Raw genomic sequence first — 16,197 nt, forward strand, 5'->3', positions numbered from 1 at the left:
GATTATGTAATAAATGTGTCATTACTTAACCCAGATGACCCTAAAAGAGGACTATAAATAAAAACAAACTTTTATTCGCATAAAATGTTTCATTGCCAACTGAAATATGTGAAAAAAAAATAATTATACACTTTCGTTCATATTTAGGCAATTATTTGGCCCATCCTATATATAGGATGCCAGAAATGTGAATGATACAAATGTCTTGCTAAATTGCATATGTTTTACACAGTATGGAAATCCACGAAACATTTTACGTGCAATCCAACGTCACACTTTACACACCTTGTTGTTGCTTTTGCATGGCACTGTCGGCATCTTGTCTGTTTCTCTTGCGGTATTACCAAGTGATCAATTCTATCGTATCGCACGTCTTCGTTGCCAGATGCATTTGGGCATCCTTTGGAATTTGGATTTGAGATTCTGGCATTACTTGCAAGCAGGGATGTTGCAATTCGACGACGAAAAGATAGCAGATCCAGTTCACCTTTGCGAAATTTGTGTATTTGCCATGCATTATTTACTGCTAAGTCAATGCAGTGAGCAACAAGAGGAAAGTACCATTTTTTCCCCCTTATGTTGACTCTGTAGAGGCTTATGTTTTGATCACATCGATCTACACCATCCATATTAGAATTGTACATGTGAACCAAATGTGGTTGCTGCACCTGTATGTTTTTTTTCACCTTCAGTGAGTACCTTTTGCTGAATGAATAGGAAATACTCCATGTCCATTTGAAGCTAAACACACTACACTGTTATCGAGCCATTTAGCCACAACAATGGATTTGTCACCTGTCACTCTATAGTCAAAGAAACCCCTGTCTTTTTTCTTCATTTCACGTGTTTCAATGAGAGGACACTTACAAATTCGGTTTTCTCGCACAGTTCCAGTTCCTCTCACATTTTTTCCTGACAACTTCTGAAGTAAGTGAATGGACGTAAAAAAGTTATCAAAATACAAATGGAAAGGAGAATCAGGACTAATACTTAGCAATATATCTGTATATTGAAGTACAACTGATGCTCCCAAACCATGTTCCTTGTACAGTGGATTGAGTATCGTCCTAGCACCTTGATAAGGCTCAACCTAAGTGACATACCAGCTTAGCACCAGTCCAAAGTTTATAATCGAAGCGGATCGGTTTTCCACGAATGAATTGCTTACAGCCATGACGCCCATAATAAGGGACCATTGCTTCGTCTATACTATGGTTTCCTTTCAGTAGAGCCAACTCTTGGAACTTCCTGTTCAGAATATCAAACAAAGGACGAACCTTAGCAAATTTGTCTGCAGGGTCCAGTTCATTATTATCAACTATGTGAAGATTTGACATGATAAAATCAAATCTGTCTCTAGTTAGGGCTTTGCACACTAAGTCATTATGAGCATCAGAACTCCTTTCCCAGTACATTTTTCATCGAGGAACTTGTACATATCCACTAAGGAGAAGAATTCCAAAAAAACATTTCATTTCGTTTGAAGTGATATCTGATGGACTGTTCTTTGCAGCTGCATACATGTTGCTGTAGGAAACGAACATGTCTATCACTTGTTGATCAAATATTGAGCAAAACAACTCCAGAGGGCTCTCTTGATTTTCAACCAAACACTGCACTGGCCAAACAGGTGTATTTGTAACTAAATCACATTTTTTCCATGAATAGATCTTTCGTGTTTTCACGGAAGGAGGGGAGGGCAATTCACTCGCATCACTTCCCAGTTTCTGTGGCAGCTTTCTCATCTGTTGCCAAATCTTGAAATTCCTCTAAATGTTGATCACCAGTCTCTTCAATTTGAATTTCGGCGACTGCTCGCAGTTGGCTACCAGGAAGATGATTTATTGAAACATTATCTTCTTCTCCTGAATCTTCATCCGTGATGTTACCACAGGAGTTGACTGGTGGTTGAAGACAAATGGTAGCACTGTTGGCTGGTATGTCGTCATCATCCTCTTCAATCATACTCATAATGGTATGAAGAGTAAGCCCTCTGAAACAAAAAAAGTGATATTCAGCCAAAAGCATAAAATGAATTATATATAAAACAAACGAATTTGTAACAATTCTCTTCCAAGAAAGACTTATTGGCTTGCAAAAACATAAACATAGGTTATTCCTAACCGTCCTGCTCCCCCCCCCCCCCCACACACACACAGACATACAGTCACTTTTATAGTACATAAGTACACAGGCTCTTAGATCTGATAGCTATGAATTCAAAAAGACTAAGTGATTCTTTGCAATTGATAAAGGATAGCCAAGTATGTAGGACACCTAACTTTCAGCAGTTGGCAAGTCTGTTTGACAGTTGTTCTCAAAACTACGAAAACTTTATAGAAATCTTGGATATATACTAAAACAAATAATCAGGCCACCAGTTCAAAAGCACTGTAAATAATGTGTGTTTGCCTTACCTGTCATATTTGAAACGGTAATTATCCATTTTCTGTCTGTTCACTCAACTTCAATCATGCATAACACAACACGAATGGCAGTGAAACAACAAACACTAGCTCGATTTGTTACAATAAACTTTCTACAAAGTAGAGATGTAGGCACCATATGTTGGTAGTTCCTTCAACTACGTCCAGAATTTTTTGAGTAGGTGTTCTACAGTAAATATGTGCCTTCAACAATGCCATCACTGCTGCCAGTGAGTGAAACAATAAGCCTCCCCCCTTTCTCGTAGTCTTTCTGGTGGTGGTTTTACACGGTGGTATCCTTCCACACTTGATTCAATGTACCCCCCCCCTCCCCCTGAATTGACGCATGTCTCATCCAAATAATAAACATGTTTCTTCTCACGGCAATATATTTTAATACCATGGAGATTCTTTTGTCATCAAACAACAAACAATTGTTTCCTCTTCCTAAACTCAAACCCCAAATCATTCAATACCCGTGACACTGTTCGTGCCCACATTGACGGCAAATCACCTCACGACCTGTTTCATTTTGATCTTGTTGCCGTAAGGAGGAATATGCATTTAAAACAACTTGGTTGACTTTGAAGAGCTTTTACTTTCGAATGATGTTCAAAATAACACTCGGGTAAAACCACGTGCTGAACAGGAGACCTTGATTCAGCCATTCTCGCTGCTGTATAGCACGATTATGAATCACAATAAACATAGAGTTAAAATAGTGGGATGTGCAACACTGGCATCACGGATTCCATGCGCTCTGCAACGTATTCAGTCTCACTCGACTCGCTCTTGATCTTCAGTGATTCTTCAGCACAATACAAACTCCAGTTGGCAAATCTGCGGATCCAAGTTCGTCTGCACAGTGATTGCAATCAATCAAGTCCACACCTGCTAATGGATGTACTATTTTGTCTGTATTTTACAAATTAAATAACTGTTTTCTTGCAAGTATGCAGTTGTGTCGGAATAGAACCCTTCTCGGTGGAACTATATTCTTGCGTGCACGTTTGAATCTACATATGCAAAAATCTGCTGCAAAGTTAACTTGATGCACAGCTTAGGTAACATTAAGGGAATGAAGATGATAAACAATAAAATACAAATAATAAAGAAATGCCTGTTATGATTTGCAACTGACAAAGAATTTACGGTGTGAAAGGATGTGATGCATACAACTGTGGTGGGCAGACTTTCCCTCTGTTGGGATTTGGAGCTGCAAATGACAAAGCTCCTATGTTTGAACACCAGAGTAAGACAGATGTATTTCTTTTATGCAGGGTGTCTGATAAGTAACTCCCTATTTTAAAATTATTGTAACTTCTTTATTTGCCAACCAATTCTGCTCCAACTAATGTTGCTTTGTAATCTACACTTTGAGGTTTTGTTTGGCATAATTCAAAACTTAACACATTTTCATAATTGAAGTACAGAACTGTGGTGGAAGATGTGAAAACAAAACATACCGATATCTTCGGACATCCCTGGGCCTTCTCAACACAAATGCGAAGTTTGTCACCCACCCATTGTTGATAGTTGTATCTTTTAACAAAATCCTCAACCAGAAATACTGCTTCATTTGACCATAAAATGTTGTAAACCAGTTTAGGTCATTCAACATACCATGACTGTAAGAATGAGGTAAAAGTTGGTTGTCGTAAAAACCAACACATGTACTACCACTCATTGTTCATAAGTGTTGCAATTCAAAAATTAAATTATATTAGGGATGCATCAAGCGAGGAGTAGTGGATTGATTTAATTGAATTGTAGTTTTGAGTCCACTTTATGCACAGATAGGCTAATTGGGACTGGACCTACACCATGTGCCTCCAGCAGGTATTGAACTCAGGAACCCTTGATTACAAGGTGACGACGTTACCACTATGCAATTGGGGAGGCCCTAGGGAGTGGAGAGGAATATATGAGTTTATCAGTAACACCAACAATTACACTGCATGGTTCAGCATCATCAGTGATCCTATTAAGCAGTAAGGTGAAGCAGGTTACATGAAATTTGTTTCAAATGTAACATAACCACAGTGTAAAAGCAATAATAAAAACTGACTGCATCCAAAATAAATCAATGTTGTGTTATGATATTTAATATGTATACTCTGCTCATATGATCATGACAATCATGCTTTGAATCCAGTGTCGTGCCCAAGGGGGCGGGGGGTTGGATGAGGGTTGTAGCCCCCCTCCCCCTTCACCCAGTATTCCTACAAAAATAACGTCAAAGGTAGGAAAATATGACAAAATGAGGGCTGACTACCAAGAAAACGTATACATACTCCCTCCCTTTCAAAAATCCTGGGCACGCCACTGCTTGAATCACTTTGGCAAAGATCATACACACAATGCTTACCCAAGATGTTCTCAACACACAATCTGAGCCCGAAATATGGCATCGGTGTGATTTTGTGCAATGAATTATGTGGGACATTGTTCGCTGAACATCATCCTTAGCAGCTGTATTGATATCAGATAGTATTGGTTGCAATTTAATGGCTGCTGTCCACACAAGCCTTCACGGAGTCTTCAAAATCCTAAGGAATAATGCAAAATGTGTAATTTCCATTAACTTTACACAAGTATCATGTGAAAATGGATCTTGTCATTAAATGACAGCTATTTTTAATATTCTCTCTCTCTCCTATGTGAAATTATGAATATTTAAAGATAAAACTCTGGCAAACTAACGTATAGTTGTGATGGAGAACTTACATAGAAAGAATTATTAATATTATGCAACAAACCAAAAAAAAGACTTGAAATCGGATCAAAATGAGTGCAACAATTGCAGAAAAGGTGTCATTATCGGAATCAGAAAGTCCCTGTTCATTGCTATGTCAGTACATGTTAAAAGTATAAGGGTTGCCCAAATGAAAATGAGACACTTGGTTTTATTTTTTCTGTAATTATTTATTGGTTGGGAAATATGAGCATACAGGAAGTAATAGTGATCTATGGGTGACATATCCTCCACACATAGTCACCTTGTCTGTTCAAGCAAGTGTCCCAACATAGGGTATGGATACCCTGAGCGAAGAACGTCAGTGGTTGACTGCAGAACCAATCTTCAACGGCATCACGGACCTCAGCATCCTTGGTGGCTCTTCAGATTTTTCTTTTTTAGTGGCCTGAAGATGTGGTAGTCACAGGGCAAGAGATCAGGGCGGTACGGAGGATGCTCGAGGACAATGTTTCTGCAATCTTTCACGTGGTGATTTGCAGATTCTCCCTTACAAAGTTGTCTACGGCTGCAATTAATTCCTCGGTGATGGCTAAGTGTGCTTGACCACACCATCTGAACACTGTGCTGCGTGACAAGACACGCATTTCCATACGACGATAAATTTCAGCTCCACTAACACATTCTGCCTCAAAAATTAAATCCCTGCTCGCTGCACCATCAGACCATACCAAGTATCCATACAATGTATACTTTTTTACATACAATGCCACCTATCAGGGCAAACATAAAGCTCTCCGTAGTTAAGCTACGGCAAAAGTCTTTGTTTCATTTGGGCAACCCTTATAGTATTGACCCAGCTCTAGTATAGACTTTTTTCTTCAACGTCCATCATTTCTTGTTGGTCTTAGAAAATTAGTGATCAGTAACACAATCAAACACACACGATAAACTTACACCACCGGACATCAATCATACTAATCAGTTCCTACATCAGATATTTATGTATTTATTTATAGCCTTTATGTTAATCTAAAATGGACCATCAGAGATTAGGGTAGAAACATCAACAGAGCAGGGGCAATGTACAATATAAGATTCTCCAGTTTCAAAAGTATAAGCTCTTGTGGAGGGAAAAAGACAGAATGGGTTCATTAAATTTGTGAATGTACACAGAAGTGTGAAGAGTACCATCATCTCATTCTCATACTAAAACTACTGCAGATAGAATATCACCACAATAGTTCAACTATGTTCTAGAGAAAATTTGAATGTTGAGGATGCTACTAGCCATAAAGCTTTTTCAGCTATAAGTTGTACTGATTTTTCTTTGCTCCTTAAAATGTCAGATTTGCTCTTGCAGTCAGCTCTGCTGCTAGATGCAACTCTGGCATAAATGGCTGTCTCACAAGGTCAATGGGTAACTGTTCCAAATACTTAATGATTTTCTACAAATTCTAATGCTAAGAGCCTTAAACCTGACCTAACCTAAGAACGACTGCATTTAGCAATGAAATACCCCTTCGCACCCCATGCATGTGAAGTATATGGCAGCAGCAGTCCATATCCAACAAATGGATGTTGACATCATATAGGAATGTATGGAAAGGAAAAATCAGAAAACAAGCAGAAGTAATCACTCAGACTCTGAAGTATGTGTTAATAGACAATTAGAAATCGAACCATGTAAAAATTGCCTGTGCACCATGATGAATTCGGAATTAAACACTCAGAGCTTGGGCTCGTCAATGCTCTAATATGTTCTAGCTTCAAAAACAGCTGCTCTAATATGCTTAGTGAGATTACAATTTTTAATCGCTACTCCAATATGCTTAAAATATGTTGTTTTTTTTAAATTATGAAATATAGGCTAACTTTTTACATGTATTTCAACACACAAATACAATAAAAAATAATATACATATTTCTTTTGAGATCTTACAGTTTTGCATTGTTTCTTAATTTTACACTAAAAACTAAGTTTTACTTCAGCATTTCTAATAAGCTTTACATTTACAATAGTTTGTTGCATGTACCTTTATGAAACAGGAATGTAGCACCACTTAAAGTAATTGTACAGACTGTCATCAGTTAGGAACATGACATTATTCGCACAAGTTTCCCACTTCTCTCAAATATGGAAGTGGTGTTTGACTAGAATATCATCACCTCTAGTTGCATGTACCATAATTGAAATATGTGGTATTCATGGCTTACAATTTTCAAAAAGCATTATTCTTAAAAGGAACACAATTTCTGAGTGCTGACATAAACAGCAATCTTAAAGAAATAAACTTTCTAATTGTCACTGAAAATGCACATTAAATACCACTAAGCAAATGGTAAACCTCACAGAGTTGAATATAAAATTGAAGAGTTGGCAGCATAACATACTTGGGCCTTTACCCCTATGTTTACAAATGTTTTTATTTCACATATATTATCGTAAAATACAATTTGTATTGCTTTAATTTACTGCTTTGGTTTTACAAAGGAAGCCTCTCATGATGTCTCTGTAGTTGCACTTTGATTTACAAATTATACGTACAAAATTAAAAACTCAAGTATTCTCTTGCTTCAGGTCTCAACCTGAAATATGTCTAAACTAACATACCAGTTTCCAACCTATCGTTTCTACTATAACATTAAGAAAATGTGCATAGCTAGTCAAGATTTAATGAATTCTTCTTGTCCTCCTGCTTCTTCTGTAGCTTTTCCTTTGCTGTTGCTTGTGGATTCCTGTGCTTCTGTGTAATCTCCTGAACCTTCCATCCTTTCAACTTCCTCCACACCAGAAGTTGATGATTCTGTTTCCTTGTCTCCTGAGCCCCTACTATTTGTCAGTTCTGTATCTTCATCAGGTACATCGGCATCCATTGTTACTGCATCTCTGTCTTCAGACCCTTTCTCTGCTGCACTAAGTATTGATTCCATCGTTTTCTTATCCTCCAAGTCCTCCAATTCACCATAAGATGTTTGCTTGAACTCTGGTATTGGTAAATCATGTTCTGGTGTGTCCAAAATTTTTGAGTACTTCTCTTCAATTTCAGTCTCCCCAAATTCATCATCTTCCTCTTCATCCTGCTTCAATCCATATACAGTTGGATAGTTTTGCATGCACTCTTGCATTGTTTTGAATGTCTCATAACAGTCACTGCCTTTTGGATTACTAGTACTGTACTGGAAACACGAGAAAGCATTGCGAAATTCCACGCCACATGGTCCCGTCGCCATACCACCAAGACACGGGCAAGCCCAATTTATTTCTCCATTAGGAAGCAATATACCTGGTGGTTCTTCAGGATCCGGTAGAATTATCTTACTCGGAGTTTTATGGTCTTCCGCAGTAGCAAATATCACTTTATGTTTACTGTCTTTACTTTCAGGTGTATCAGACATGGTTATGGATCATTAAATGTAGCAGAAGGCTAACATGTTAAGCTTCACTGACAGATTAATGTAACTTATATTTCATTAAATCTACATTTTAACTATCTACAATCACTCTTAAGCTTCACTGACACATATTACTGCAACGGTTAAGTAATTCACAATGCAACAATTGTATTTCTGTATTGAGGATGTCTTCTATACACACCGCCACATTTCGTAAACATTTGACTACACACACAGACTACTCGACTCACTTTGATTGTTTCACAGGATAACCAAGGACCAAGGACTTATCGGACAGACACCACTTCTAAATACGAACATTCGAAATTCCTTGACTGTTCGGAACCCAACATCAGATAAATCATTTTGAAAAATCGAGTGAAATTTTCAGTTCCGTGTGATTCGGCCTTTTTGTTTTGCAATCGGATTTCAATTCGGGAATATGTAGATGAAGGGGGAAATTTTGCACATGTAAAAAAGGACATTTTGATTTCTGGTTGTGGCAACCCTGCGTCTGCGATTACTTGTTCAATGGAGTTTAGGTTTTCGAATTTTTGTAATAAATTACTCTATGGTGAAATAATTTGATGATGAGGTAGGTAGAATATTATATTTGGTAAAATTAAGATTAAAATTTCAGTAACCACCAAACGTCTCTAATTCCCTTATTTTCGTATTTTTCACATTGATAGTTACGTATTCTGCATTGCGGAACATTCCAAACGTGAAATTCTGAATTTCTAACGAAAATAATGTCTATTGCTTACATTAACGAGTACTTACTCTTGTTCCTTATTTCCCACAAAAAATCCACGGGTAGCCCCCAAAACCATTGATGTTAGCCCAAAATTTCACGATAGCCTCACGAACCATCACGTGGACGAGGTATGCTTACTACAGTAGTTTTCACGTTCAGAAGACACAATGGGCTCTTATGGGAAATACGAGCGCGCTGTTGTGAAATTTCTGGATTTACAAATTTAGCTTAAGTAAAATCGGTACCTGCAGTTTTGCAGGGAATTTTGTAGAGAATACGATGGTGAACACAAAAAACTGGTAACTTGCTTACATAATTTTAGATAAATTAAAAACGCAAATTTTCCGTGAAAACACAATTTTTACATTGTTTTCATTCCTAACGTTGAAACATGCCATAAAATTGAAGCATTCATTATTAAAAAAATTGACACTGTTTTTTAATTGTCATAGGAGATGGTGGTACTCAGAATTTATCAATACTTTAAAGCATATTCGCATTAAAAAATATTCAAATAAAGTATGTGGAGATTTTTTATATTTGTGCAGTAGAAAATGTCGTCGCTGGCCATTTTTTGTTCTGTAATTCCAAGTAAAAACTTCCAGCGACAAAGTTGTGGAGAAAATAATGAAATTATTTTTTATAACCACTCAAAGGTTCCCAGAAATATTACTTCCATGCATTTGGAGTTTCTTTTTAACCCGAACCGTGCGCGAAGTAAGGAGACGTTGTCTGGCCATCTTGAGCCGACTCACCGCAGCATTCCGGCTATCACCACCAAGTTTTCGAGTTGTTACTTTATTTCCATTCAGTAAAAATATGAACTTCATGCAGTTTGTTATAATAGAATTGAAATTACTTAAATTTAATAATTGACAATTATTTCCAATGCTGCTGTTGTGAGCAACATTAAAAAAAATGAAGATCACCTTTCAGTTTCCAACATACACATAAATTCATAGACACCATATTAACCTTTGAAAGGCTTTCCAACACGTGACAAAATATGGGACTTCAAGATAGAAATATGACATGCCTTGCTTGAGTCATTCACGTCTTATCAGTTCACGTGGGCCATAACTCATTTGTTTGTTTGGGTTGCAACGTGAATTTAACCCATGTGCCAGGTTCCCCTTACTTGAGTGAGAGATCTACTTTGGTCTGTTTAGACTTTTTCCCTCTCCCGAAAAAGTGTTTTCAGTTGTGTGAGCTCTCAGTGATTTTTACTTTTTTAAGTGATTTCTGAAGTGTCATATTCGTGCATTACACTCGCGCGTGTAGTGATCGCAATGGATCATAGTAAAAATGGTAACTGTAATGTTCACAGTATAATATTGATATTAATAATTACATATAATTATCATTATATATACAAAATATGTAACACCTTCATTGTGAAGGAAGGTCATCATTTCCCGGCGACATGAGCTAGCGCTGTATTGGCAACACTGTGCGGTTTCTCCATAAGCGCCGTTGTGTCTTCTGAACGTGAAAACGACTCTAGGTTAGGTTAGGCCTGTTAGGTTAGGTTCCATTAGCACTCCTTTCGTTCAATTTAGCATATACGGACAACATTGGCTTGTAGCAGCAGCAATAGCGCGTCAGAAATAGATTTTCGTAGAAAGCCACATGCATTCGCATTAAAATGGATCAAAACTACATTCCCGAACATCAACAACGCTACAGAAAATGATTTGTGTAAGTACTTTCTCCTGTAAATTTGAAGAAATCCGTCTCCGGTATAGTAAAGTGTTACCCAGAAAGCAAATGGCAGCAGCAGAAACAGCGTGTTGGACAGAGATTTTCGCAGAAAAAGACATGTTTTCGCATTAAAATGGATCAAAACTAGATTCACGAACTTCCACTAAGCTACAGAAAATGATTTCCAAAATACTTTCTCCTGTAAGTTTGAAGAAATCCGTTTCCCTTATACTATAATGTTACCAAAATTAATTATAGAAAATTCATTACATGCGCTAGCCCTACACTTCTACTTTTTCTTGTTGCTACGGTAAGTATGTGCAGTTGTAAGCAAACGTTCTCATTCATTTGCATTTTTGAAAATTGTTCTAAAATCAGCCAAAGTTCCTTTTCTTTTATTGCTATTTCATCATAATACGAATGCTTTCATCATGCTACGTTCTTCTTCGTAGAAATTTTCAGTGAAAAATGCAGGCTCGACCAGGACTCGAATGCGGGTCTCTGGCATACCGAGCCGGTCTGGCCTCGTCTGACCTGGTTCGAGTCCTGGTCGAGCCTGTATTTTTCGCTGAAAATTTCTATGTAGTACATCTCCTGTGTGTGCCTAATCTACAATAATTATCATCTACTAAGTCTACTGTGTTTCAGAGGCAACAGATCCCGTTGCGGTAGCACTGGCAGAGACGATTGCATGCAGGTAATATAGCGATAGCGAAAAATCAGGCGAAGCCAGGCCGGCTTGGTAGCTCAATTGTTAGAGCAATGGCACAGTGTACCAGAGACCCGGGTTCGAGTTCCGATTGGTTTTGTTATTATTCTTCTGCTGGGAAAACAAACTATCTTGATCACTGGTTGAGAGGTGAGCGCTGGTAAAGAATTTATTAAATGTTGTCAATCGGCCGAACAACTCTAACTTGTTAATTTCATCATTTCTTACATTCGTACTTACCTATAATGCATTCCGAAACATTCTTTAAGGTTCAATTTCACTTCTTTCATGAAAATAGCTTCAATTTTCCACATATCGAGTAATTATTGTTCGTTCTCCTTTTGCTTGTGTTACACGCAATATGGCGGGCAAATCTTAACTAGCGTTGTCTATCATCAGTGGATATGCAGTGTTTCAAACCATCTTAACCGAAAAATTCCTATTTTCGTGTTACAGATTTTTTTTCCAGGTTCCAAAACCCCACGAACCATGCACGCATAGCCCCACACACCATTTACGGATAGCCCCACAAACCATTCAATTAGCTCCATGAACCATGTAGGGATAGCCTCATGAACTATTCACGGCTTCTGGGAAAACAATGGGGTAATTGGAAACACTGACCGGGGGTTACGTCATCGAATACACGGAACATTTGGTTCACAAAGTCGAAGGTAATGGAGGCAAGAGCTTTTGTGCATCGGAGAGACATTAATGTCGAAAAATACATGTTACCGGCCGAATAAATTTAACAAAGGGAGAAAACACTTGCACGACCTTTCAAAAGTCTACAGAAACTCAGTTCCGTAAGTACTTTCTCCTGTAAAATTGAAGAAATCAGTTATTCCGATTGACAACTTTTACCAAGAATTTGAGAATACACTAAAACATGTGAAGGTTATAATACACTTTTCTGTTCTCACCTGTTTCGCACTTTTCACTTTTTCTTTGTCATTAGCACTACACAGACTAGCTAGCACTATTTATCACACTTCCTTGTTTTGGTCACTTTGTTGATCAACATGGGTTTGTTTATATTAGGATGTTTTGTTTCCCGGCGAACCCGTATAAAATCCACATGACAGCAGGGTGAGGGTCATGGAGCAAGGTTGCTAAGGAAAGAGGAAATGTTGTTCCTGATACAAATTTTAATTTGAACAACTTATGTCCTTAAAATTATGTTGAATATGTTTGAATAAAATACATATCTAGCAGAATTCCTGAAATTGCTTGGATACTTGATTCTTATTAATATTACATATTCTTTGATACCACATATTTAGCTACATATCCTTTTGATATTACATATTTAGGTATATATTTTATCAATTATTGTTACATATTTTATACTTTGATATGATATTACATAAAAATCTGGGGTCTAGTGATCAGTAGACCTCTGATTTTAGGTTAAAAGTGTATTTCTTCTTTACAGGCAGAAAAGAAATGTTATGTCAGAAGCATTTCATTAAAAATGCAATAACCTATATTACTTTTATGCATGCAAATCTTTTTTATTATTATTTTTAAGGTTTTACAGGATTTGTACATCACACAGAAGTATATGCTCTGTTTGGTGATGAAAAAATTCGGTGACTAACTTGTTTGAAAGATAGTCTATGTCGATTTTGCTCCTTCCAAGTTCATGATGTTTTTTCAAAGCTTGAAACAAAGCAAAATATGTGTTGCCTCCATTGTTCAAAGTGTAAATTTCTGATCCATGTGGTCTGCTCACTGTCAGTACTTTCGGGCATTCAAGCTTTGCAATGTAAACATGATCATCACATACAAAAGGTGGGAGTTTGACTGCATAACATGGAAAGATTGGTATGTACTGTGTGGCAAAATATACATAATTAATTTTCGCAACAATTAGTACATAATTTGGAAAATTATGCATACATTTGGTTAGAAAATCAATATTTTTCAGAAATTTTGAACCAATTTAAGTTTTTCAGAACGTAGTTCACGATTTTCTGAACCCTCAGTCTCAAATTGCAGACTATATACTCTTTATAATTTTGTTCACCGTTATACATTTTCCTCTTTATCAGGACATGGACTGGGTTGTTACTTCTGTACTATGCAATGACTGATTCTCATCATGGCTACAGGAGTTCTTGGTTACCCTGTTCCCTCAGTTGAATATGGAGACCATAAACCTTTGCATTGACCAAGAAGCATAAACTTCTATTGGAACTACCAAAATTCAAAACCTAGACCTTGAAATTCTCATTGGAATTTCACCAATGCTGGTGAATCTGCTTGTTGCAAGAGGTATCTTTAAGGTTTATCCATGAAAAAATTATTTTTTGAACACCATAGCTTAAGCAGTCATTGTTGCTTGATTGATTGAATTATGTTATTTTAGATTGCTTTTCTGCCACTTTTGGCTATCACAGTGTTTTTGAGTTATACAAACTTTTTTCTTACAAAGTGTATTGAACATACACATAGGGCAAGGACATATTTAAGGGGGTCTGGATCACCCCCCCCCCCCCCGAAAGATTTATCAAGTACTAAGATTAAATAATGAAAAATATATTAGTTTAGCCGTTGTTGTATAATTTCCTCTGAACTTATTGGATTATATTGGGATCATAGGGCTTTGATGGACACGAAGGATATATTTAGGGGTCCAGACACCCCCCCACCCCCTCGAAAGACCTATTAGGTACAAAAATTGAATAATGAAAATATACTCTTTTAGCATTTGTTGTATAATTTCCTCCTTAACTTATTGGAAGACAGGGATTATATTGCAATCATATGGCTTTGAGAGACAGGAAGGACGTATTTTTTAGGGGGTCCTGATCCCCTCCCCCCACACACACCCGAAAGAACTATTGAAGAAAAATTGAATAATGAAAATATACTCATTTAGCATTTGTTGTACAATTTCCTCCTTAACTTATTGGAAGACAAGGATTATATTGCAATCGTACGGCTTTGAGGGACACGAAGGACGTATTTAGGGTGTCCGGTCTACCTCTAGTTGCTTCACAGAAATTGTATTCCTATTTTAAGATGGATTTAGCTCTTTTCTGCCAATCCGATGTGACAGCACTGGCTGCCCCGGTAGGTCTGACCGGCAACAGGGCCCCTTAACAGGCATATGAATAACCCCATAAAGTCCTTCCCCGCTCTTTCCTTGCATTGGCGCCCTCTTCTCCCTTGTTGCCTCTTCAGGGTAGCGGAACGGCCTCCTTCTTCGCTTCTGTCGGCTGCAGAAAAAATGTCCTAGGCAATATCTACTCGACGGGAACGGTGTTCATTAACATATTTAACAATGTTGTCATTTTATTGAAACAACTTTTTAATTCTTTACATTTTGCTGTTACCTGCGGTAACACCGGCTACATACACGCCATGCCTCTGACTCAGAGTTTGGGTGTATGTGGCCAGATGAAAGGATAGCGCCCAAAAGCTTGACCAGAGTGATACGCAGGATAGACTTTAACATATAAACTTTTATTTACCAACAAAGTTCAGAAACAAACACAGAAAGGTTATACAAAGGATAAACTTAGTCTATTCCTAATTTACCTAGATACATAGGAACTCCAACGTTTACATTTTTGAAACTAGTTACTAAGGTATCTCCTAAAACAGTAATTCTTAAATTTTTACAACGCTGTTGGACGATGGTGGGGGGGGGGGAGAGAAAGTAGTAAAGGGAAACTGATTTAGTCACTTCTCTCACCCGAGGGTGGAGTGTGTCCTTGGCGTGCCAAGTTCACTTCTCTCGTCCTGAGACGGAGCGTGACATATCTCATCCAAAGATGGCGCGAGGCTCTCTCTCATCCGAAGATGGAGCGGATTCTCTGACTCGTGGACAGAGTCCAACCTCATCTCTCGTCCGGAGACGGAGCTCAGCTTCTCTCATCCGAAGATGGAGCCCTTAGTACTCTTGGTTCGCGGGAGGCGGCGGAGTGAGTTTCCTTTGGTCTCTCGCCGGAGCGGAGCGCACCTCCTCTTGCCCGAAAGCGGAGTCCTTCATCTGTGGTGTTTGGTCTCTCGCCGAAGCGGAGCACACCTTGTCATCTGCGGTGCTTGGACTCTCGCGTTTTCGGAGCGCACCTTCTCTCATCCGAAGATGGAGCGGACCTTCCTTCTTGGTGTTTGGTCACTCACCGTAGCGGAGCACACCTTCTCTCACCCGCAGGCGGAGTCTAACTGACTTGCCAGCTAAGCTTTGGCCTTTATATAAGGTCTGTGACGCTAGCGAAGATGGGTGGGGAAATAATAAACTAATAAAAGTATATTTCTAAAGTAAGTTTCCCAAAATACCTAGTCGTATCATAAATACTGACAGAAAGTTTGAGGCAGTGTGTACAACCGGTTTTCAAGGTCCCGGCCAACCTTCCTGTGCAAGAGGCTGGGGTGGGCCATTGTGAGTTGAGCTGTCATAGAGGAAGTGTGTTCGTAAAAGTGTAGCTATGGAGTGGGGCGATTACGAAAATCGTGTGGCAGTAATAGTGCTTCATAAAGTGGGTCAAACAGCCCCATGATA

General features: G+C 38.2%; 2 protein-coding genes across 2 annotated transcripts in view; one reads left to right on the plus strand and one right to left on the minus strand.

Annotated features, from left to right (window-relative positions):
* Positions 1-6,971: 6,971 nt before the first annotated feature.
* On the minus strand, positions 6,972-8,755 carry LOC145998894 (uncharacterized). The gene has a single exon (XM_083135621.1). The coding sequence runs from the start codon at positions 8,518-8,520 to the stop codon at positions 7,789-7,791; it is 732 nt and encodes a 243-aa protein (XP_082991747.1). The 5' UTR covers positions 8,521-8,755; the 3' UTR covers positions 6,972-7,788.
* A 140-nt stretch (positions 8,756-8,895) lies between these two features.
* Positions 8,896-16,197, plus strand: part of LOC145998364 (uncharacterized) — a 28,036-nt gene continuing 20,734 nt past the window's right edge. The window contains exon 1 of the mRNA XM_083134773.1: positions 8,896-9,112. Coding sequence (XP_082990899.1) covers positions 9,105-9,112 — 8 coding nt within the window. The 5' untranslated portion in view covers positions 8,896-9,104. The remainder of the gene's footprint in view (positions 9,113-16,197) is intronic.

This window comes from Lepisma saccharinum, chromosome 14, assembly GCF_977018435.1.
Source record: "Lepisma saccharinum chromosome 14, izLepSacc3.1, whole genome shotgun sequence".
Lineage (NCBI taxonomy): Eukaryota > Metazoa > Arthropoda > Insecta > Zygentoma > Lepismatidae > Lepisma > Lepisma saccharinum.

Excerpts from the sequence above, each read along its gene's own strand:
- LOC145998894 (XM_083135621.1), bottom strand. The coding sequence starts at position 8,520 with ATGTCTGATACACCTGAAAGTAAAGACAGTAAACATAAAGTGATATTT.